Genomic DNA, 25282 nt, shown 5'->3' with positions numbered 1-25282 from the left:
AATTCTCTATAAAAGTAAATTTAATTAATTGGTATTTTTTAGTATTTTTCTATTTTCTTCTATTCTATTCTATTCAAATTTTTCTGGATAAATTCTAGATAGATTCTAGATAGAAAAGAAGAATAGAAATTAAAGAAAAACAATAATTATTATCAATGACTGGATAAAATGATTCACATTGAAAGTTTAAACTATTGAAACCATGAACTTTAAACGGAATGTATTTTTATAGAAAGTGTTTTCTGCATGATTATTATCCGTTTTCGAATAATTATATACTTTCTGAATTTATTCCCATACTGATTCGATTCTGAACAATGGAAAAGGAATGTGTATAATACATCTTTCAAAAAAAGAGATTGTAAATAAAAAAACGGTTTCAAAACGTTTTTCTGTCCATAAGAAAAATAAAAATCTACCTCAAGTAAAAAATCCAGAGAATTTTCATCACAATTTACCTTTCATTTTTCCCTTTTATGTACAAGCAAAAAAAACGAAATTTTCCAAGATTCGCCTCTGATAGTTTCCTCCTTTTTTTCGTTCCATCCCAACAGCAATCGGTTTAAGCAATAAAAATATTCTTTATAGATCTGTAATAATAGAAAATCTTTGTGAATATCATTGCCAGTAAAAATGATTTCAAAGAAAAGTGCAAGAAACTGAAGACTAAAGCCGCATATGGTTCTCCTGTAGCTTCGAACGCTTATAATACTCCCTCGTGGGAGAATCGTTCATTTCACATTGTCAGTCGGGCTTTGGCTGTCGAAGCGGAAGGTATTTCGTTTGGAGTGTTGTTCCTCACCGAAAACAGCAAAAAAAGACAAAAAAAAATATAAAAAAAGGGCACGATGATCATGCCATAAAACCGGTTCGTGACACAGAAATTTACGTACGTCACATGAAGAACGTCACACTGACATTAGTCAAAAAAAAAATTCTCAATTTTCCCTATTAAATAATCAATGTATCTTCAATCAAGTAGTGATTTTGTGATACCAATGATGCTGCGAGAAAAATTTCGCGAAATTGTTAGATAATAACGGTGATGTGTAATTATTTATTTTCTTTTTTTTCATTTATTTTACTTACCCCTCCCCCTTTCCGCCTTGAACCCCAAAAATGAAGGATACAACGTTTATCACTCATGCCGATGTTTATCTCGTCGAAGAATCTCCAGGGACTTCTGATAGGTGGGTGTCACACTTCCAGTAGCCAACAAAAATTAAATACCTCTCGCGATTTACTGTCATCTCACACTCTCTTTTATTACAGCTTCGCAATCCACCTGCAATACATTTTTAGTCTTTAAATAACTTTCAATTTTGCGATCAAATTTATTTTTTAATTTTAAAACTAATTTAAACATTTTCTAGTCTAGAAAAAAAAATTAATGAAAAAAATAAAGAAACAAAATAAAAGAAAATGAAATAAAATAGAATAAAAGAAAGGAAAAGAAAAAGAATAGAAAAGAAACGAAAAAAACAGAAAGAAAAATACTCACAAGAAGAAATAATTATAAGTAAAATTTATAAAGAAACGTAGAAATTAAATTCTGAAAAACAATTGCCAATTACAAAATTTCCTACTTATAGAGAAACAATGAAAAATTTTTAAACTGTAAAATTAGGAATTTTTTCTTATTTGCAAAAAAATGGAGCTTTTTTTCTTTGAAACTATTTAAACGAAATTTTATGGTCTTTTCTTTCTTTTTTTTTTTGTTAAAGAAACACAAGAAATTTTTATTCAGATTTATTCAAATGAGAAGGTACTCATGTGATTTTGAATTTGCAAATCGGAAATACATAATTAGTGTTTACACATTTAATTATATACTGAGCAAATGTCATTTCCGAGGTGCGCTTAGCAATTTTTTTCCTTTAAAAAGTCAATGAAGTTGTCACTGAGAGTACAAATTTCATTTTGCTGATGAAATTCTTTGGCTTATTATTACAACCAAAGGCACGCAGAAGATTCATTTTTTTACCATTCTTCTTGCGAATAATAATAATGAAAATAATAATTATTATTATAATTATCTAAATATTTAGTAATTATAATTATCATAATGAGAATAATAATAATAATAAAAATAAAAATATAATAATAATAATAATAATAATAATAATAATAAGAAAAATAATTTAATAATCATATAAATAATAATAATAAAGCAATAATAATAATAATAATAAAATAACAATAATAATAATTAATATAATTATAATTGTTTGATTTACGAAAATTGTTGAACCGAATCACGACAAAAAAGTGGAAATAATTAATTAATAAATTTGGAAGACAGTTAACGAGACTCTCTTTTCAAGCAACAAAATTCATATGAAAGCGAAAAATTCAGAAATAAAATGGGATCGTGTTTCAAGTAAAAAGAAGATTCTCGACGAAACTTGATCACAAATATACATATATATATAAAATAAAAAACCGGAAGAAACATAATGTGCAACTTTTGTCGTATAAAAAAGAAGTTATATATTGTATGCGGTTTCTCTTGTCAATTATTTGCAAGCACCAACAAAAATATATTGTATAATATATCACAAAAAATTTTTTTTTTCTTTAATTAAATTTAACCGAAAGTCACGTAAAGGAATTTTGAAAATAAATAAACTTTGAAAATATTTTTGTAAATTCATCACAAATAAATTATACACATATTTTTTTTGCTGAACTTTATTAATTAAATTTTTAAGTATATAAAAAAATATATTTAAGTAAATAAAAAGATATATTTAAAAATAAACTTTCGAGAAGGAGAAAAATTTTTGCATAGGCGAGAAAAAAAATTGCGATACTTTGCAGAGAGATTATAAAGAATTTTACTAATTTCGCGAGATAAATTACATATCAAGAATATATGTGAAAAATTTCTCAATTCTTTTCAAAGAAGAAAATATCAAATTATGCTCATAAACGAGAAAAACTTCTAATATACTTCAAGAGCTCTCTTTGTAATTTGTAAGGCAATACTTTTTTGTGAGAAGACGTCGGTATGAGAGTTTGATATTTTTTTTTCTTTTTTCTTCTTTTTTTTGTCTTTTATTCTTGAGAACCGGTTTCTTATATCGACCATGTTTTACGTGCAGTGATAAAAAAAAGGACAATAATTTTTTGGCGTGGGGGCGAAGTCACTCGAGAAAATTTTTGCACAATTTCTTCACAAAAAAAATTCGTAAATTGTCTCATTGTCTCATTTTTCTCAATAGTAAATAAAATTTCAATTTTAAAATATAAAAAAAAGAAAAGATTTTTCACTTCAAAAAAAGAAAGGATTTTTATTAAAATACCTCATGTGCCACATATGAGTCAACATTACTCGAAAAGTACCGAAAAAAATTTCTAGAACTTCGGAATTTTAAAACCATCTGTCTAAATATTATTTGAAAAATTAATAGAACACCGAATCGATAATTTTTTGATTAATAATAATTTAATATTACCAGTATTTTTGTAATATTCTCTCAAATTTTGTATTTGAAAGAAAATTTTACACTTAAGAGAGAGAAGGGAAAAATAATAAAAGATTGAATAATGGCGATAATCGTTTATAAATGACTTGATCGGAGAAAAATTATAAAATAATTTTCTTGATAATTGTAAATCTGTAACTAAACTTAATTAATGAATGGTTATTGATAAATTTAATGAATGGTTCTCTTCTCAATAAATTAAAAGAAATGAGAAATAAAATACAATTTTCAATTGTTAATGTTAATTAAAAATGAAATCGTTAAAAAAACATTAAAAGATATAATGAAGGACTTGTATACTGTCCATATAAGTACACAGTGTCTGCGTTTTAACGAAAGGAAAGTTTCAGTACAAAAATGGAAACTGGTACAGCTATAATATTGAAAAATCATTCAAACTGGAGGTAAAATTAAATATTTAATTAAACATTTTTTTCACTAAATCTCTGTTTTTCTCTAAATTGAATTATTTCCAGAAAAAAAACTTAAAGTTTAAAAATGGATACGACTTTCAAAAACTGAGAATTAAGTATATGTAAAAATTATAGTTTACGATTTTAATTTTGTTTTCATCTGAAAATTAATAAAAAAACGAATTTTCGCCTTTGTTCATCTTCATTAAAAAAAGAGAGGATTGTCGGCTGTTAATGAGAGCGGAAACAAACTGAGTTAACCCACACATAATATTAAAATGACGAGAGCAAGAATGATTCTTTGTACTTAACAAATTAACACTTGTAAACGTAACATGAGATTTATTTTGCGATTTACAAATGCTCACACAAGTCAAATGACCTATAATGTGTAAAACTGTACTGTGTTTCATTTTTTTCAACTATTTGAGAAAAATCTTAACTGCTGGTTTAAAATACATAATGATATTAGTAACACTAGTTTTATTAACGAGAACTGAAAAAATTTCACCTTCAATTTTTAAATTAAAAAATCTGTATTTTTACAGACAAGATGGCATTTATTTTATACTATCAGAAAGTTAAACTGAAAAAAGATATTGACTATAAATAAACTATAAACATACTATGATCTGACACCTGTTTAGATAATGGTTCTCAAGTTTCTCGAGATGGGAGGTTCTCAGTTTTGAGGACGAATAAAAAATATAACAGAAAATTCGATATCCAAAAAACGAAATTATTACTATTGCTATTATTATTAATTATTATTTTTTTATTATTATTATTCTTATTATTATTATTATTGTAGGTAATTATTAAATTATTTTTCTCATTAGTTTTTTTAGAATTTTTTTGATTTCTGACTATTTCACGTTAAACGTGAAATTAATTTCGAAAATATTAAGACCAAGGAAAAATAAATTTCGTTTATTTATATTTTTCAAGTTTCTTGAGAATTTTGAAAAATAAAAATAAACATTTGGCGCTTTCGGCCTTTCTGTGGCAGGAGAATTTCTAAATAAACCCTTACTACTTACGAATTATACTTCCTGCCTGTTAAATCACAAATTGTAGGCGACTGTTCTTCAATGTCCCTGTGTTCTCTATTATTTCGTCTCATTATTGAAGTCTACCCACGAATCATGTTTGGTTCGTCAACCTTTCACTTCAGAAAAGCATTTTCCTTTTTTTCCACCTTCGAGCTGCACTGAAAAAAGAAAAAACATTTTATTTCCAAAATTCATCGCTTTTATTCTCATAAATATAACCAAATCTTTTTTTTTCAGAAGAAAATTGAATGTATTTCGAAAAACTTTCGTAAAAAGAATTTTTAAAATCATTTTTTACTTAATTTGACAATTTTTCTCTTATTTTCGGAAGACAAATTTAGAAAATCGAATTTTAGGAGAAAAAAAGCAAAATCTGTTTCTTCTAAAATAAAAATCAAAGTCCTTGAATTACCATGTTTGTTAATTCAAGTTTTCACTTTAGAAACTGATCTATATTTCAAGGCGACAACTTTATTCATTTAAATATTCTGATATTTCATGTCATAATTCAAAACACCTTGAAAAAATTAATATTTCTAAGGGGGAATAATCGTCATCATTATCAGTTAGTTTCCTTCAGCAGAAATCATTATGTTTCTGAAGAATTATATTTCGGAAGGTGTTATTTAATTTCACGAGAGACAGAAAGAGGAAAAAATATCTTTTTAAAGTACTATATACTTTTGTCATGAAAACGTTTGGAGATGGTTTTAAAGTTTAAATGGAGCTTCGAATCCAGCGAGGGCACAGGTCAAACCTCTGCCCAGGGACTTGCCTTTATAAACTGGCAACTTGATGCCCTTGACCTTGACAGAATACATGTTGCAATTTTCTACTGCAACCTCTCGCTTGGAAGCTGACGATGACTTCTTGTCGTGTGATGGAATTTTATTTTAAAAGTTACGCAAGAAAGAGTCAGTAGCACGTGTGCCATATATTTTATTTCATATTTAGACACGTGCTCCAGACAAAATTAATTTCCTCAATCTTTCTATTACGAATCTCATTCACTAATTCATTTACTCATTCAATATTTCAAATCAAATTTCGCTAATTTCTTTCATTTCTCTTTCAATATTATTTTTTTCAATTTACAAATTTCTGTTTGTAAAGTTTACTCTTCGTTAAGGGTATTTTTTATTTTTACTCTTCGGTTTCAAAAATTTCAAATTAAAATCTTTTTAAAATTAAATAATTTTGAAAGAAATTACACTTTTTTAAACAAATTAATTCTGCAGAAATGTTAAGTATGAAAAATTCAGATTTTCAAAGCTTTTAATTTGAAACTTTTTCAAAATTCACGCTACAATGCTTTTAATATTCAATTATTTTCTAAAATTTTAACTGAAATTCATTTTTAAATAAATTTTTATTAGAAAATTCTTCGAGACTTCAATTATTTAAATACATAAATAAATAATTTAAGGTTTCTTAAAATTCAATTCTCATAAAGAATTTTATCAACAAATTTTTAAATAATTGAATTCTTTTGACGAATTTTAATAAAATTTTTGAGAATAATATTACATTTTTCGAGGAATTCGATTCAAATTGTATTAAAAATAATTGAAATTCTGCTATGAGTTTTATTATTTATTAAAATAATTAAAATTTTGACAAGAATTTCAAAAGAAATTTTGAAAATAATTGAATTTTCTTGTAAAATTTTATGAAAATTAAAATAAATAAATAAATTTGAAAATAATTGAATTTGGAAGAATTTTATTATTTATAAAGATAATTGAAATTTTGACGAGAATTTTTTTTAAACTTTTGATCATAATTAAATTTTTGAGAAGAATTTTATCACTTTTGAAAATAATTGAATTCCTGGTAAAAAATTTTATTCTCCATGAAAATAATTGAATTATTGCGAAGAAATTTATCAAAAATTTCTAAATAATAGAATTTCTGTGAAATTTTTATTATTTACTATTTTTATTTTATTATTCATTCAAAATTGAAATTTTCTAAAATAAATTTCAAATTAAAACCCTTTGAAGTTCATCTATTTATGAAAATTGTAAACGCAACTCTTTTAAAAATGAATTAATTTTGAAATATTTAAGTAAAATTAAATTTCAAGAATAAGCACAATAACTTTAGAATACAATAATTTTACAGAATTCCGATCAAAATTCCCCAACTTTTCCAGGTTATTTCAAGGTTTATAAATTTCCCTGTCATTTTCAGGTTTTTCAGGATTCCGCAGGTTGCGTGGAAACCCTGATTTTGCTATTTCACTTGCAATACTTTTCCTTTTTTGTGTTATAATTTATTTTCCTACTTGTTTTCAGAACATTTTGATTTAATTGAAGAATAGAATTTAGAAAAAAAATTTGCATTAAAAATAATTCAGTGGCTATAAAAGTTAGTCAGTGAAAAAAATTTTCGACTGCGACTTAGTACCTTGTTTCTGCTCACCTGCCTTTTTTTCAATCACAATAGACATGGTAATAGATAAGTCTATAGTGTTGATTTTCCCCGACCTTCATTTCTTCTATTACGCGCATTTTGGAAATCCCCTTCTCTCCTCTGATAAGAAATTAATACACGCAGTTCTAAAATCTAAAAAAGAAAAATCGTATATCAGACATTTAATCTATACAACGAAAAGTAATTACTATTTTCTATTTTTACTTGCATTTTCCAAGATGAATTCAAATAAATTAAAATTTTTGTTTTCTTCACAAATTTCTAAAAAAAACTGACTCTGGAAAAAAATTGTCTCATACAGCAAGTAGCATTGAAATCCTTGGAACAATAGAAATTTATGGCCGAAATGAAAATTCTTTCGTAAGAATTCAGGTTAATATGGAAGCATTACGCTCTTTCATAGTGAGAAATGATGTAATGAACTCTCTGCTATAGAGTGTTGATGTAATGAAACGTCCATGGAATTAAAAATCCGTCTGAATATAGCCGACAGTATAGTTGTCTCCGTGATTCGTGCAACGTGTATAATACTGCTTTACTGGTTTTCTTGCTTTTTTTTATTGCGGCTAAGAAGACGCAATAAACTAGCTTATCTTTTGTGCGATTAGACAGACGAATAGCTTTACATGTTTTGCAAGGGAAAATTTCCCAGCAGCTACAATTTAAAGAGTGAAAGTGCTATGAAATCTGTAACAAAAAGAATTTTACCCAAACATCATTTTATGCGTCATACAGTGAATTTTTCATAACTAGAAAAATAGAAATATTCCCAGATAATACCTGAAGAGAAAAATATCAAAAAAAATCATATAATTAGTAAATAATACCAATTGTTGATTAAAAACTGTTTAATATGTCTTATTCTTGAATCAATAATAATAATTCAACGATATTAGTAATCGTTTCAATTATTTTTCAAAAAAGGAGAAATTGCAAATTTACCTTCTGGGCGTAAATGAAAAGGTTATTTTTCGAAAAAATTGCGTAGGCGTCAGGGCAGATTTTACCGTTACAAAAGCAATGTATACCATCAATAATATGTGGTATATTGGATACGTTTAAACACAACCGGGTAAAACTTTTCATGAAGGTCTGTGTTGCTTACACGATTAAAACCATCACGTGCCCAGCATATAATAATACTTCCGGGTTCATTTCAAGTACTACAAGGAGAACCTTCACCATATCATCAAAGGAAGGCGTGGGACATTCGCCAAGTAACACGTGTGTCTGCTGAAGCCACTTTACTACTTATAGGAATGACGAAATGAGATTGACTTTCTCTACGTAAATACCTTGAAAAAAAACAAGTTCAAAAAATGAAAAAGACCCGCTATTAATCTTGACAAATTCACCTCTTAACCCCTTCACAAAACTTAGACACGTGTGCTCTACAAACTATTACCGAAATTCATCTTATACCTGTAAACTGATTTCCATTCGCAAAGAAATAAAAATTCAACTGACGAATTTTATTTTCGTCAAGTTTTTACGTTTGTCTTCCAAAAAAAACACCATCTTCTTCCCTCTGTATTTCTTGTTATTAAAAAACCAAACGATCCGAAATTCTGGAAAGACAAAAAAAGGCAAATTAGTGATATTTTTTATTGAAATTTAAATACAAAGGAAGGAAAACTCAAGTGGAAAACATGTTTAAACGATCAGGACCCGGGGGTGGTCGACATAATAATCGACCACCCAAGAAAGAAACTGGCAGCAAGAGACAAAGTATACGAGCTTGGGTACTTTTAAAAAAGAAAAAGAACAAAGATTATGATCACCACCGTTCTCCCTCGATGTACACAGGTGCAGGGTAAGCTCCACTTTACATATAAATCATCCATCAGTGAAAATAATTAGCGAAATTTATCAAAAATTGCAAAAAAATATCAACAAACACTGAAAGTCTGAAAGTTATTACAGTCATGCACCGTCATGTCATTACTCAGAAAAGTGAGGTTATGTTCTAGGCAAGGTTGGGTATAGTTGAGGTCACGCATGTGAACGAACAAACCTGATTGGTCGTTTGTTAAAAAACGGACCAATCAGAACAGTCTGTCATTTTGTCCAAAAGAAAAAAAGTTTCTCTGCTTCCAAACAATTGCAATAACAATTGTTAATTAAAAGATTGAAACGGTTAAAATTCGTTACTTATTACTGGTATAAAAAAAGTCAAATAGTTATAAACAAAACTTAATAAAACAAAATTCGGTTAAGTAATTATGGCATTCGCGTCGAATTTCGCGTCAAAAGAAAAGTATTTTCATAATAGTAATTCTATTAAATTAAATGAAGAAGATTCGTCTACTGATAACCTCTTTAGTCGACATATTTGTGATCCTGACCTCCATCTTCCGAAACGTGAAATATCCTTCGAAATTCCATGGTCTACTCCTCGGTGAGTGGAATTCCCGCTAAAACTAACCTTCACAAACACACAAGCAGCACGTTTGTTCCCTCTCTGTCCCTTCACCTCTTCGCTTGTGTGTGTGGGTCTATACCCTTCGTCTTCAGTTGTTGTCCCTTCTCAATATATATACACAGTCAAGAAAGCAAACCAGGATTTCACGAATCTTCGCACACACAAAGGCAAAAAAGTTTCCCAAACACGTTCGTTGTGCGGGATGAATCTACTCTCAACTCCACTGGTCCAGTCGTTTTAAATCGTTGTCAGCGTTTGTTTGAACGCAAAAACCTCTTTCAAAACCTTCTTTGTGTCGGCCTCAATTTTTCCTATATTATTGAAATTCAACTAAAAACCAATTGGTGACCAATTGAAAAATGCGTTTTCGAAATCTTTTTCCCCAACGTCAAGTTTATCGGTAAGTCAAACTGTGTTTCTTATTTTATAATATAACATTCTTTTTTTAAAGGTTATATTTTTAGAAATAGAAGAATTTTCATTTCTTTGAAAATTCCCTTGGAATAATTAAAATAAGAAATAAGTAATTAAATAATATCACAATTTTATTTAATATTAAGAAAAAAAAAGGTTTTATAAAAATTTCATCAGAGAACTTCGCTTCATTGCTCATTAAGGTCTTTTGCGGTTTTGTGTTTATCATTTTGCCGAGAATGAGGAAGGTGTTTCAGGTATTATTTTTACACGTTTTACATTTTCAATTGTTTTATTTTTCTTTATTTTTTTTCAATTCTTGTTTTCTATTTTTCTTTTTAATGTTTTTAATTTTTAATAAAAGGTCCATTCAGTTATTTTAATAAAAAATTCATTTAGCTTCATTTACTTTTTTTAAATAAAGAATTCGTTTGGTTTCATTTAGTTATTTTAATAAAAAATTCATTTAATTTCGTTTACTTTTCTTTAATAAAGAATTCGTTTGGTTTTATTTATAGTAATAAAAAATTAATCTTGTTTCATTTATAGTAATAAAAAATTAATTTTGTTTCATTTATAGTTATGAAATATTGTATTATAGAGAATGTACAATTTAAAAATATAAATAACGTATTATTAGTTTTAGATTTTTAAATTCTACTCTTGAATGGTTCACACAGAATAAACAATAAGTTTACCCCCGAGGGAAATTATGAGATCAGAATATTATGTAGTTTCAAATTTGCATACATTTATTCAGTAACACAATTTTTTAAAGATCTAATCGAATTTCTTGTTTTCTTTTTCTCTATTTGCAGTATATAGTGTAGTGTATTCATTGAAGCATTAGAGCGTATATTTTAAAACTTCAAGCTGTAACTTTAATCTTTTATAACGGTTTTTAATAGTCAGGTGCAGTGAAAAGTGACTTTACTGAAAACTAGTAAATTTTTTTTTACACAGAATTTTGGACTTAAATGACAAAATTAATTTATGTGTAAATAGAGTAAATTTTTATTTATTTAAATTTAATTTTTCGTTTTACAGAGAACTTGGTTTTCTATATTATTTATTTAAAGTGACAAATTGTAAATATTTTTAAAAAGCCTTTGGTTCCAGAAGTCAAAAAATCAGTCCTTAGCTTCATATTACAATTATTGTTCTTTGAAGTTCCTTGTAGAAGTTTTCTCACGTCACTTGACGCTTCCTGAATAAGGCAGTGAATCTTGTATCTGCATTTCAGTCCCTTCACAATAGAAGACGAACTAAACAATTTTTTTTTCGTGCCGAGAGTGTAAACGCTTTGTGATGCTTTATGAAGGGAGATTAAATCCTTGAACAAAGGAATGAATCCTATTTTGTTTTAGAAAACAAAAAAATTGTTTATTTTCATTTTGTTGTTTCCTTGTGATTATTAATTGACGGAAAATAGAATTTGTTTTGATGATTTCGTGTTCTGTTTTAGGAAAGAGGAGATTATTAAAAGGAATTTGTCCTTTAGAGACAATTTATGACAATCATATAATTTTCCTTGAAGGCACTTCTGGAAGTCTATTAATTCATCAACTAGTCAAAGATAAATAGAAAGAGAGAGAGGGAGGAACAAAGAATGTCAGTTTGTAAATTAAGTGAAAAGGAGTTTCTAGAGACGTCACTGAACCCATTAATTGACCTTCGAATTAATTTTATTTCGGATCAATTTTAATCTTTACGATTCTACTTTTTCAACTCGTTGTCGCATTCGCCGATAGGCAATATCGTATAAGGTTCATTATCATATTCATTTATTATATTTCTGTCTGAAAAATTCACCAATTATTTCGTATAAGTTGTTATCTAAATTTAGAATTTTATTTTGAATAAATATTTTGTTATAAATTGTTTGTAATTTTATAGGAGGAGATTTTGTGAAAGATTCATAAAATTAGAGGAGGAAATTACGAGAATTTAGACTTTTAGAGGGAAGTTTATTCTTGTACCGACGAGTTTATTATCGGCTATGTCTCTCTGTGTAGTTTTTACCTTTTGATGACACTTGTGTTTCTTGTGTTGCTTGTGCTTTTTATTATCTTATCAATTTCATTTACCAGTCGAGATTGTCACATGAGTTGAAGAAGACCTTTTGCTTCTTGCATGGTAAAGTAGAAGCTTTTCTTACAATGAAAAGAAGGCCCTATTGCGAGACCCTTCTTCAGAGAGCTGAATGCCTATTGGTCGTACGTTGCTCCCATATATGATTCTTCAGCACTCGCCAAGAACTTCACGTACCTGATTCTCTCCCTCCGGCTTTGAAATTCATCTCCACGTGAAAATTGTCAGCGTGGAGAGGAATCGGCAGTTCAACCGCGACAGCGACCGGCTTCAACCGGCTTATTTAATATTATTATATACACTTTCATACATTCCAGCTGTTCATCAAAAATCAATTCCTTTAAAAGTGTCTTATTTTTGTGGTTTTTAAAAAGAAAAATCTTTTTTTTTTAAAAAAGGGAAACGTTCGACAAAAACGTATCTTCGAAAATTGTCATATTTTGTGAATTTGTGATTTGGTGCTACTTTTTCAGACTTTTACTCCGAAAATATTTTTTACACAATGGTATGAAGGACTTTAATATTTTGAAAAAGAAAATATTACCTACGTTTAAATTAATTCGAAAAAGAATATTTCAAAAAACAATTTGAAAATATTTGAAAACATTTGAAACTGACAACAATTGAAACTATAGAATATTAATTTATTAACAGTTGAGAGTGATTAATTTACAATTAGAATAATTGCAAATTTTAAAAATTAAAACCACCAGTTAGTAGTGAATATACAGAAATAGTTATAAATAGTTAAAATAAAAAATCGAAACTGACAACGGAATAAAAATATTTGTTAAAATATTTTTATTCCGTCGTCAGTTTCGATTTTTTATTTTAAATTTTATTAAATTCTATCAAAAATTAATAAAACATCTATTTTTCTATAAATAATTATTTATAGACTATTATTAAATTATTATTTTTAATTATAAACAATTATTTATAGACTTAAATTATTATTTATAATTAAAATTATTACTTATAGTTATGAATAATTATTTATTTCAAATTTTGAATTCACCTGGTAATTTCGATATTTCGAGAGCTTTTTCGGCGACGATAAAAAAAAATCAAATCAAAATTTCCTTCCACGATTAATTCGAAAAATTCCCCTCTGAAATTAAAATTCTTCACTTTATGACTCGAAGTGAAATAAATCTCAACTCTGGATAAAGCTGAACCTGAAATTTCTCTTCTCTTCTTTCTCATTTTGGTTCCAAAGGAGCTGAAAGCCAATAACGAATGTATCAAGAACGCCTACGAAAGATAATCTCGAAATCGTCTTTTTTTATTAACGAAAAGGAATTCAGGTATTTCAAAATGTAACCAGCCTCTTAAAAAAAATAATCACCTTTCTTTTTTTTGGGGGGGGGAAAAAAGAGAGAAAATATTTTCGAAATATTTGAATCTAAAAGAAACAAGAAAGATTTAATTCTTTTTTCAAGAATGAAAGATTTAATTCCTTTTTTCAAGAATGAAATATTTAATTCTTTTTTTAAGAATGTAAAAAAAGGGAAAATAATTGCACATGTGAGAAAAGTAACAGGAAGTCGGAGAGTCTAAGAACAAGTTGTTTCCATCAAGGTCTTCCGGAATTTGTAAATGCAGTATGAAAGTTTGTTCTTTTTTGTAAAAAAAAAAGGAAAACTGGAATGTCCCTCTGTCGTGATTATATTTATCCCTTAATTTGTAGTTTTGTTTCTTGGAAAAAGTCGCCGACAGTACGTGCTTCGGAACACCTTTTGGAACTTAGAAAATTTCTTTTGTCATTTTTGACCACTAGGTATTTTACTACTTATCGAGAATGAGAAACGATTTTTCGTTTCTTCGTTTCGATCTCTTGAGTTAAATAGCAAAATATTTTTCGTTTTGAATTAAGTTTTCTCTCTAGCAAAAAAAATTGATTTTCCTTTTTAGTATTCTTTTATCGATATTTTTCGTTTAGAATCGAATAGTAAATGAATAAAAAAAATTCATTGATTTTGTTATGTTCTTCTTTTGCAAAATTCTCGGCCTTGAAAAATTTTGCCCTCACGAGGGCGTTTCTTTTCAAGAATAAACAGAGGGTACATGTGCAAAGCAGCTGCTTAATCTTGATTCGATTCTCCCTCAGTTCATTCTTCATCCTTACACGAACATTGTCCGCAATAATTTCAAATATTACAGGACTTTCTTTATTAACTAACAATAAAAAAAGTGTGTCATAAAATTTCTTTGTCACGTCTCTTGTGGAGACATGAAAATCTTTGTCCAAATCGACTCGGTCGTAAAATTATTTTCAATCCCCAGAGGACCAAATTTTTCCCTCCAATATAATTTTCGTTTCGTAAAAAAATAAGAGCAAGTAACCAAGTTTTTTCTTTTATTAAAAAATCTGTTTTTCAAAATTCAAAATTGTTTCGATTCAAAAATTAAAAAAAAAAAAATTTTGAATTTTCACAAATCGGTAATAATATTTATACTTAGTATTTATTTATTTAATATTTGTAGTATTTGCAGCAAATAATATTTAATTATTGTTTCATAATTTCGAAATTACTTTTTTATTTTATTTTTTGCAGATTTTCTCCAAAAAGATTGTCAATAAAAGATTATGATTCATTGAGAGAGAGTTATATATAGAGATGAAAATTGAAAATTATTTGCGATGTAGAAATTTTGAAATGTTCGTCTTAATTCGATACAGCAGCATCAATCGGGACCCAAGTTGGTTACTTGACACTGATCAAGTGAACATATCGAAAGTTAATCACGATCTCAATTTGACGATCGTACAAGGCACAAGTTAGATTCAATGATCCGTTTATCAAGTGGACATTCGTTAGCCTCTATTAAGAATGCCTGAGGGAATTCTAGACTCGCTAGTTGGCCATTTAAACAGAGTCTAGTCACGACATTCAAGTTGAATTAACAGAGAACACTAATTCTTTTGTCATTTATTATACATATTCAAGTTATTGTTCATATATATAGAAAGTACATTGATCTAATGAAACAACTTTTCTTGTTTACGACAAGAAATATAATACCATTTTTATACAGATAATTATCAATAATATTTATTTCAATAATTAATTGTTGAAGTAATTTTAAAAATTAATTTTAATTATTTCGAATAATTATTACAAAGCAAATTATTTCAATAATAGAAAATTATTGAATTAAAGTTATTGAATTATTGAAAAAAATGAAATTACAAGCAGGATTCATTAAAATGAATGTCTAAAAATATGCAGAAAAATAGTGGAGGTAATTGAGCCCATTGGAATTAATAAGACTCGAGTCAAACTGAAATGTAATTAGCTTAAATAATTCAAAAAAGTGGAGAAGAAAATATTGCCAATTTCAGTCGTATTTTAAATTGAAAGTAATTTGCAACGCGTCTTGTATGAATTCTCAAGTTTATCGTCTAGCTCTCTTAAGGAAAAAGTTAATTTTATTCCTCCTGAAATTTGCATTTTAAATCAATTACTCCTGAAACTTGTAGATTTTTTTAAAAATACAATCTAATAATTTTAAAGGTCAAAGCAAAAATTAAGAATAAAAAAGAATATTCAAAGTAACTTTTAAATTCTGAAAAAGGACCAAAAAAAAAAAAAAATCGAAAGAATTGCAAGAAAATAAAAGAAGTAAAAAAATCGAAGGAATCGAAAGAATTGCAAAAAGAAGTAAAAAGAATTGACGAAATAAAAGAATTTCTAGACAAATATAAAAGATGAAAAAAAAATTGCGAAAAAAATTAATTGTAAAATTATTTAAATATATTTTTACCTGGCAAAGCAGTTTACTTATCTCACTGTAAATATAGAATGAAGGCAATATAGTGCAACTATCTTAGGATGAAAAGTGCAAGATCATCTTGATTCTCTCTGGGCGATTGGATTTCATAGATGCTGTCTTGAAAATTCTACGTATAATCTTTTATATACTAGACTATTACTAATCTTGTGAGGCAGAAAAAAACTAATCGAGATAACGAACCATGTAACGTCTAGGTATTAAATTTACTTTCAATGAATTTTATTATTAGGTTTTTATGTTGTCTTTCCTCCAGGAAGTTCATGCATAACTGATAAATTTATAGACAAACATAATCCTAAAATAAAATTGATTATTATCGAGAATGTAATTGAGATCAAACATTTCTTACATACACACGCGCCGGGTGGTCAATATTTATTATAATCGAGAAAAAGAGAAATTATAGGGATAATTGAATATTTTAATTAATTTCTCTGATTTAATTGAAAAAAATAGTTGAAATTAAATTATTTCAATTAAATAGTTGAAATTCAATTTCAAATTAAATTTAAAATAAAAATAGAAATTAAATTTTAATTTCAATTAAATAATTGAAATGAATTGTTGATTTCAATTCCTACGATTATAATTAATTGTTGTTGGTTTCAATTGTTAAGTTTCGAAAAAATATTTTTTTATACTAAAAGTGTCGAAAAAAAATGCAAATGAAAAAGTCTGTTAAAAATTGCTTTTGTGTATCATTTATAGGCGAATATTGAGAAGGAAATTGTCGAACTTCGCGACTAGGAGAAAAAATCGATTTAAGGATTAATTGTGAAGTTTTCGGTTTCCATTTGCATCGAAAAATTATAAATCTGTTCATTCAATATGGGTTTAGGCGAAATTCAGGAGCAGATGTATTATGCGACCTTGACGCCTGAGGAAAAGGCAAGGATGCACCCTTGCCTTAAAACCAAATGGTTTGTGCCTTTCTGATTTTTACCAACGATTATAATATATTCGTCGGAATTCCAAAGCTTTTCATAGAATTAATTTTTTTCAATTTAATTTAATTTTTTTAATTTAATTTAATTTATTGTTTTATTATTTATTTTTTCACTATTTTATTTAGTAAATAAAATAATAAAATAGAAAAATAAATAATAAATGCAATTAAGGATAACAAATTAATTTTTAGTTTAAAAATACTTACGAAAATAATTTAAGACTCCATAAATATTGGATTTACGGTTTTTTTTTTTTTTTTTTGTGACTTCTTAAAAAATGTGTGCGAGTCCAAGATTTTTCCTGATAAAAAGAAACAAGAAGTTAAAGGGATTTAAATAAAACAAATTTATTTAAGGAAGAAAAAAAGAAAGGAAATAAAAACAAAGTTTTGTCAGAATATATTATCTGAATTCCATGTCCTTGAAATTCCTCGACTCCTCAAAAAACACCTCTGTCCAAATATATTTGGAAACTTACACTTGTCTTCATAAATCTCAAATCGATAAAAATTTTTATTTTCTACACAGGTACCACGCTGAAATGACAGTTGAATTCTTTAAAAGAAATTCAACTCTTTTGAAAAAGAGAAAAACAATTCACAAAAGTAACATTTTTTATAAAATAATTACGAACCAAAGAATTTTTGTTATCTAATTACATTAGCATATTGACACAATTTTTTATTACGTCAATTATCTTTGAAGAGGTTTTCATTATCTCTATAAAACACTACAAAAACAATGATTGGCAATTTTTTCTTAAGTTCAACAAAAATAAGAATTAGAGACAATTTTTTTCAATTAGAAAATTGTAAAATATTTTACGACTGATAGTTTTTAATTCTGAACTTAAAATATGATTTCGTTTCTTGTACGAGGAAAAAAATAACAGGTGAATTTCTTTGAATTTATTGCAGCAATTCAAAAAATGATGAGTTTTAATTTTAAACTCAAGATCAGTTTCAATTCTCGATTTGTCGAAATAGACAATATTGAATATAATACTTGGAAAGTGGTGTCAGGTGATATGAAGTGAATAGTAAATATTAAATAACTTCATATGCAATAGTTAAACTCACAAAACGAGAAACTGTTCTTGAACTCGAATAAAAACTCCAATTTTCCATAGAAATATTTTTCAAAATCTATTTTTTACTTTCTTTACGAAGTTTCTTCAAATTTTTATAATTCAGAAAAAATACTAAAAGAATTTCGGTAATTTAAATTTCCAAAAATTCAGGATTTGTGAAAGAAAATATTGGAAGTTGTGGAAATATTGAAAAATGTTTGAAAATGTCAAAAATTTCGATAAAATTATTTTCTGGTAGAAAAAAAGATTTAATAAAAAATATTTTTTGTTACAGCGTTATGGTATCGGGAGACTCACCACCTCCGATGACAACATCAATTCCACCTGGATTCGATATTTCCGAGGAGATGCGACCGGGAAAGACAACACCAACAAATATTCCTCTCACTCCACTGAAATCGTATAAAACAAATGGAAATGTGCCAAACGAGGATATTGAGGAGGCAGTGCCAATTGTCAAAAGTCTCCCACTGCCAGAACCTCAGCCAAAAATTGAGAAAAATTGTTTCGATTATGATCAAACCGATGGCAAACAATTAGTCGGCGACGTCGAGGATGATGCCTGTTTTGTTAAATGTCTCTATTTTACACAGCAGTGTTGCGAGTGTACGATACTTTAAAAAAAAAGGTCTAAAAAGAAAAGAGTTAAATTATATCCTGAAAAGAATTCAATCATATCAGCCTCAGGACGTGAACTGTCGCCATTTTTTTTTTTTTAATTTTTTATTAGGTATATATAAATATTTATCTAACTGTATATAAAAAGAAAGCAATTGTGAATAAATACACACAGCAACTGTGATTCAGCAAATTTTTGAGATTTGGACTCAAAACAATGTTTTTTCAATCAATGTAAAGAAAAAAGGAATCTTCGATTAAATATTTATTTTCATATTTTTCATGTGAAATCAAAAAATTATCTACGAATAATTTATTAAATTTTAGAAAACGAAAATAATTCTATTACGATAATATTTAGATCATAGTTTTTTAATCTATTGTATATATTCTTAGATATATATTATGTCGTCGAGAAAAAATTATTTCAATTTCATTTTGAAAAAAAATTCAAGTGATTTTTTTGCGAAAATGGGACCAGATTTATTTTTAAGATTAAGAAGGAACGTCTAAAATTTTTAGACAATAAAAAAAAGTGATTTCATATTATATTTGCATAAAATTAGATTTATTACAAATAAACAAAAAAAAAAAATTGTATACGGATAACAAATCTAAAACGATTTGATACTCAGATGTTTTACACATTCATTTTTTTTATCAAATAGTTATTTTTTTTTTTTTTGTAAAATGTACAGATGGAATTAATTAAAGTGCAATTTGTTTTACAGCCTTGGAAGTTTTTTCTTTCGTTAAATATTCTTCAACCTTTTACATATTTCTTTCATATTTACAAATTAAATTAGTAACATAGATTCGTTAATTCATTAATATTTGATATAATTTTTCAACATTTTCACAAAGTTCTTTTAAGCAAATTGTAGAAAATTGTGATATATTTTTTTTGTAATAAATAAACGAATCATATGAATTATTTTTCACATTTCGATTGCGATAAGATTCAATTCACTCTATCGATCCTTAATTTCTATTTTATTATAATCAAACTTGCACTTTCCTCTCAGGTAAATATAAAAACACTCGATTCTATGAATATATAAAACTACACGCTTAATTGTCAATAAATATTTAAAAACAATTTATTAATCATAGCGGAAAAAAGAAGTTGTAAAGTTATTAAAGTTTAAGATCTATTTAATTTAATATCAAATTGTAAACAATTTACTTTCAATTACATTTTTTTTTTATTAAAAATTGAAAAAATGCAAAATTTAGTTAATATCATTTTTCAAAAAAGCATATTTTTAGTATAATAAGTTTATATTTTTCTAAATAATGTCAAAATTCAAATATTGAGAAAGTTTTCATAAGATATTTAAGATTTGATTTTAGATTTAGGAATTTTTCCTAAAAAAAAGTAAACAGTCTTTCTTCATTAAGTTAAAGAGAAGATTCACAGAGAAATAAAATTGAGCTAAAGAAAACTAGATTGAAGTTCACTAAAATGTTAATATCCAGACTTCTACATTATCGCACGCATCATTTTTCTATATTATATTGCTAATAAACTTGACAATAACGGTGCTTTGAAAATTATCATTACGACTAGAAAATTCATTAACAATATTTGGATATACAACAGAAGATATCTTCTTGGACCAAATTTCTATCATTGAAAAGACTATTTATTCGCCTATTATTTATCGCTCAATTAACAAAAATTAAAAATTTGAAAATAAGATTCTTCTTAATATTTTTGATATGATTAATAGTGTTTACAAATTTTAAATGAAATAAGTACTTTGTAACAGAAATTAAGAAAAAGAATTAAAAAAAACCCCAAAATCCCAACATAAAAAACAAAATAATTTGTAAACTAATAAAATATAAATTAAAATCGAAATCTTAAAATTATAAATCAAAATTTAAATAAAATTTAAAATATACGAATAAAAAACATTAAAATATTAATTATTAAAATTAGTTAATGAATCGAAAACATTTTATTGAAAAGAAAATTAAGTAACGATTTTCGAATCATTCTAAAATAAAAATAATAATCGTAAATCGTAAAAAGAAACTAAAATTTAAAAATGGAAGACTCTAGAAAGAAAAAAAAATGTCGTAGTACTTACTGTGTCAGATAGTTGAAAAAAATGTCCACTCCTAGTAGTGGGTGATTTGAATAATAATTGTGATGAGAAACATTGAAAATGAGAAGTGATTTGGCGTCGAGCCAAAAATTGTCTTCGTTCTTCAACTGAAATTCTAAACTGGCCATTAATTATGGTGTGTGAACCATAAATTCATTGCAAGAAATTTAAATGTCATTATATGGTGTTTAACCATATAAAATTCATTGCAATTTATGTCTCATATATTGGCAATGGATGTCCCTCGGAATTGAAGATCCATTTGTCGAGATTTATTAATTGTCTACTATCGTCGAAGAGAAGATAAAGATACTTTAAGGTTTCAGCAAACCAGAAACTCTCAGTCATGTCCTTAGGACGAGTATTCTGAATATTTCGAACATTTCCAATACTTGTGTATCCATTTTCAACTTTGGTATAATTCTCAAATGCCTAAAGGAACCAAAAGATTTAATTCGACACTAATTAGGTATAATTCATTAGGAAGAGAATTATTATTAAATTATTATTATGAAAATTTACTTGAAATATTTTCCAACCCCATTCTTGATAAGTTTTGTTGCCCGTGAAATACCACATGTAATATAAACTTTCTATAAATTCTGGACGTAATAAATTATGCGCGTCATTTGACTTCACGTACATTGGATTATTATCCAGTGAGTTCTGTGTAAAAAATATTGCCTTTCAATAAAATTCTTTTTTGATTTCATTTTTGTTTAAATTGAGATAGTTTTGTTTGATTGAAAAATAATTACCAAAACGTTGAAATATGTGATTTCAGGAGCGAGGAAAGTTGGTTGAATGGCATAAGTTTCGTAACAAGTTTTAACTAATTTATGTGCGAGATCCATATGCGTATAAGGCAGACCATTATGATAGCCAAGAGCAAGAGTTCCGATTAAATAGCAAACAAGATGATCCTAAAAAATATATTTAAAATTTATACTGTTTTCTTCGAGAATTCAAAAGAATATAATTCAATTCTGAGAATATAAATTGAATTAAATACATTCTCTAAAAAATTATATTTACCATTTTTGGTTTCATTTCTCTTGCAGCTCCGACAAGTTCGGCTAAAAAGTGCAACTTATTATTAGCTGTTGTTTTGACTAAATGCTTCTGCATTCCAGCAATGCCCAATAAATAATCGTCTCTTAAACTGAAAAGAATATTAATTAATAATAAAATTCAGAACAAAAATGTCTATTTATTTTATTAAGAAGATTACGATTAGATTTATTTAGAATTTACGTTCCTAGGACTAAAAGCCTTTTAAGGGACAAAATTAATATTAATGATATTAATCAATAAAAAATGCTCACTAATCAATAGTTTTTCCTGTTTGGATCCATTGTTTCAGTAAATATTCATAATAACTGTCGCCTCGTGCTCCGAACGTTATCGTTGCGTATTCTCGAAACATTCCTGTATTCGCATTTATAAAAATTGGAACTAAACCGTCATATTTTTCTAATCGATGAATGTGTTCGGAAACTTTGGCGGCGGCAGCCTGAAACATGAAAAAAGTTTCAATAGTTTTATGGATTTTAATTTCAAAATTTTTACAAATAAATTCAGTTTCAAAAAAATACCTCAAATCGCGGTTGGCCGGAACTGCGGCTCAAATCACGAAATTCTAATTGAATGGAAGTCACTTCGCTTGTACTGCTATCCGGACCCCATTTAGGACTATGAGCACTTCTCATGCCTAAATTTACATCCGAATAGGGAACATCAGATCGTGTGGAAAATGCGGGCAACAATCGATCGCCAAGATCAATCTGTAAAATTTAATTTCAAAAATCTACTTAAAAAAATTAGTTCTAGATTATTAGTTATTAAAATTACTTCGAGATTATTATTGATTCGCTATTTACATTTTATATCACAATAAACTTTTATATTCTCTAAATAAGGAAAAATGTTTACTCTGAACTTTATACGTTTCGTTTAATATTTACAAAATTTCTACTTACTGCCTTGTCAAGGAAAAGCTTATCACTAGACAAATGATAAGCGGCCAATAAACCCCCAAGTACTCTTATAGTAACTTCAAATAAATTTACATCTCTGTTCAATGTGAACACTAGAGAATGTTCTACCCAATCACGGGCGTCTTTAAATTCTGCAAGGAAAATTTATTCAACGTTAATTCTCCGATTTTTGCCGTTTTTCGATTTTATTAGTATATATTTATTTATTAAAAACTAAATATTAAGAAAACTAATTTAACATAATTTACCTTCATTTAAACCCATTATGTACATAGTATCTAAAGAATCTACAATTGTAAGACCCAAATTAAACCATTCGTGATATCCTTTTGATATCGGTTTAACGTTATCGTGGCCCCAAGCATACTTTTTGTATCCAGCCCAGGAATGCCTAAAGGCTTCCACCACAGCTTTCTGCCTATCATTTTGAGGACCTGAAAATAACACAAAATTAGTTAAATAGAAAAAAAAATACTGAATATTATACAATATAACTGACTGAATATTTTTATTAGATATTATTAGATAATAGAAATATGTATTATTAATATTAAACTAGAAACATTTATATTTATATTAAATTTATATTTAAATATTTAATTAGGAATATTTCAATGTTGTTAAAGATTGAACTGGTTATTAAAAAAAACTTAACCGGTAAATTTAAGTCCAATTGTCTTCGGTTGTGGTGGTTCGCCAATCTGATCGTCATCAACTTGATTAAGTTCCTGTTGAAACTGGGGCTCCTCTATCACATCCCCAGTGTCTAATATTTTTGCCGGATCAACATTATCAACGACCAACACATCTCCCAACTAAAATGAATGATTTAATTCTCATTAATAATCATTAATAAATTTAATTCTATCGTAGACGATTCAAATTTCAAAGAAACAAACCTTGTTTGGTTTTGGAGTTTCGAGACTAATTTTCCCGGTATCAAAACTATTTTCAGTTTCAATTAGAATATTTCTTGCACCTCCGGGAAGTAAATAGAAGATTAAAAGAGCGACAGTAATAATGGCAAAGTAAAACACATTTCTTTGAAATCGAGACAGTTGATTCCATTTCTGCAAAATATTTCATTTTTTATTCAACTCAACACACAAAAAATTTATAATGTTGGCTCTTAAATAATTAACATGTTTTTATACGTAATAATTAAAGGTGTTTTTTTTATATAAGTTTAAATTAATTGTGTTACATTGAGAGAAATATTGACAAAAAAAAGCCGAGTCGGCTCCATTAATTTATCGTCAAATATTAAAAATTAACTCTTGGAGTAAATGGTAAAAAAGATACTCACCCTCCAGAGACTACGAGAAGTTCCTCGAGCAAAGGAAGAGGTGTCGTGAATATTTAAACTAATATAATCTACTTTACTTAAATCCTTTGTTGAGAACATATTTTTAGGTTATGTTCTTATTGTTGCTATTACAATGAGCTCCAAACAGCTGCAATACGTACTCTACTTTTTGTGCAATGGGAAACATTTAGAGTACAATTGAAATTGTTAAATTACTACTAGAAAAACGATTTAATAAGTGATAAACATGATCCCGCAGCTGTTTTTCCTTTAATTTAAATACGTTGACATTTGTCACGTATTTTCCTTCGAACGACAAAGGTAATTACGTAATTACGTTATGAATATCGCGAAGGGAAAATGAATGACACTTTACCACATTTTACCCTAAGGTTACATTCCCATCCATGGCAGTTTTGTACACAAAAGATATTTATTTTAAATAAACGCGCGCATTGTGACCAATGAAAAAATTTTTCTCGCGCATGCGCTCTTTTGTCGTTGTGGAAATTTATTGCGTTTCCCATCCTTGTTGCCGTCACTGATTTTGTTGTTTGTGAAAAGTGTAAAGCTACAACGAATGAAAATTAGTGCTAAAAGAATATCCGATTTTTAGTATTATTTACAAATTAATTGGGAATGTTATTTCTCTTTTTTCCCTTAGTGCAGGGCGACAGTGGTTGGTGGTCCGTCACTGGGCGTTGGCAATATGGCCGTGATTCCCAGAAGTGACCGCCAGTGGCGCTCTGTCTCGCGTCGTCCCGACAGGTTGCGACAAGTTGCAACAAGTATCGAACAATCCTTTGTTCTTTTTCGTTTTTCGACCAATAAAAGTGAGAATATTCTTCCTAATTCTTTTTTTTAATCAAATTTCAACTTTAAACGGGCAATTCGTTCACATTTTTCTGATTCATTTGCGATTGACAAAATTGACGTGAAGCCGCGGGCATTCGTGCGCCTCGTGGTAGCATATTTTTCGTTTTTAATTCCAAAAGAACTAATTTATCTTTACAATTATAGAGTTTCTGATTTTGGAAATTTTGTCCGGATACAAAAAAATTTATATTTATTTCGCATTTTTCATAAATGTGCATTG

At 27.4% G+C, this 25282-nt stretch overlaps 2 protein-coding genes and 1 long non-coding RNA gene across 7 annotated transcripts; 1 reads left to right on the top strand and 2 right to left on the bottom strand.

Annotated features, from left to right (window-relative positions):
* Positions 1-761: 761 nt before the first annotated feature.
* Positions 762-19499, top strand: LOC122499094. Of its 4 annotated transcripts, XM_043607173.1 has the most exons (3): positions 12471-12821; positions 16823-17034; positions 18426-19499. In XM_043607173.1, exons 2-3 carry the CDS (start codon positions 16943-16945, stop codon positions 18769-18771), a joined length of 438 nt encoding a protein of 145 aa, XP_043463108.1. In that variant the 5' UTR covers positions 12471-12821; positions 16823-16942; the 3' UTR covers positions 18772-19499. The 4 variants fall into 4 exon arrangements, with proteins under 4 accessions (XP_043463109.1, XP_043463107.1, XP_043463110.1 ...); XM_043607174.1 differs by lacking the exons at positions 12471-12821; positions 16823-17034 and adding an exon at positions 762-1190; XM_043607172.1 differs by lacking the exons at positions 12471-12821; positions 16823-17034 and adding an exon at positions 8883-9202.
* Positions 1147-8681, bottom strand: LOC122499097. Of its 2 annotated transcripts, none has more exons than XR_006301303.1 (3): positions 7378-8681; positions 4942-5111; positions 1147-1285 (listed from the first exon to the last, which is right to left on the bottom strand). It is a non-coding gene; the product is annotated as an uncharacterized LOC122499097 (long non-coding RNA). The 2 variants fall into 2 exon arrangements; XR_006301304.1 differs by having other exon boundaries at positions 7363-8411.
* A 1242-nt stretch (positions 19500-20741) lies between the features above and the next one.
* LOC122499091 (endoplasmic reticulum mannosyl-oligosaccharide 1,2-alpha-mannosidase) lies at positions 20742-24521 on the bottom strand. Its single transcript, XM_043607169.1, has 11 exons — positions 24187-24521; positions 23780-23950; positions 23536-23695; positions 23129-23314; positions 22863-23011; positions 22479-22667; positions 22209-22396; positions 21919-22045; positions 21642-21806; positions 21406-21549; positions 20742-21315 (listed from the first exon to the last, which is right to left on the bottom strand). Exons 1-11 carry the CDS (start codon positions 24283-24285, stop codon positions 21097-21099), a joined length of 1797 nt encoding a protein of 598 aa, XP_043463104.1. The 5' UTR covers positions 24286-24521; the 3' UTR covers positions 20742-21096.
* Between the last annotated feature and the right edge of the window lie 761 nt (positions 24522-25282).

Source organism: Leptopilina heterotoma, unplaced genomic scaffold (genome assembly GCF_015476425.1).
Source record: "Leptopilina heterotoma isolate Lh14 unplaced genomic scaffold, ASM1547642v1 Lhet_166, whole genome shotgun sequence".
NCBI classification, from domain to species: domain Eukaryota; kingdom Metazoa; phylum Arthropoda; class Insecta; order Hymenoptera; family Figitidae; genus Leptopilina; species Leptopilina heterotoma.
This window is presented reverse-complemented; position numbering and strand designations above follow the sequence as displayed.

Excerpts from the sequence above, each read along its gene's own strand:
- LOC122499091 (XM_043607169.1), bottom strand. The coding sequence starts at position 24,285 with ATGTTCTCAACAAAGGATTTAAGTAAAGTAGATTATATTAGTTTAAAT. Across the intron at positions 23,696-23,779 it reads AAACTCCAAAACCAAACAAG|TTGGGAGATGTGTTGGTCGT; the intron begins GTTTGTTTCTTT and ends CATTCATTTTAG. Across the intron at positions 22,046-22,208 it reads ACAGGAAAAACTATTGATTA|TTTAAGAGACGATTATTTAT; the intron begins GTGAGCATTTTT and ends TATTCTTTTCAG.
- LOC122499094 (XM_043607172.1), top strand. The coding sequence starts at position 9,039 with ATGTTTAAACGATCAGGACCCGGGGGTGGTCGACATAATAATCGACCA. Across the intron at positions 9,203-18,425 it reads TCGATGTACACAGGTGCAGG|CGTTATGGTATCGGGAGACT; the intron begins GTAAGCTCCACT and ends TTTTTGTTACAG.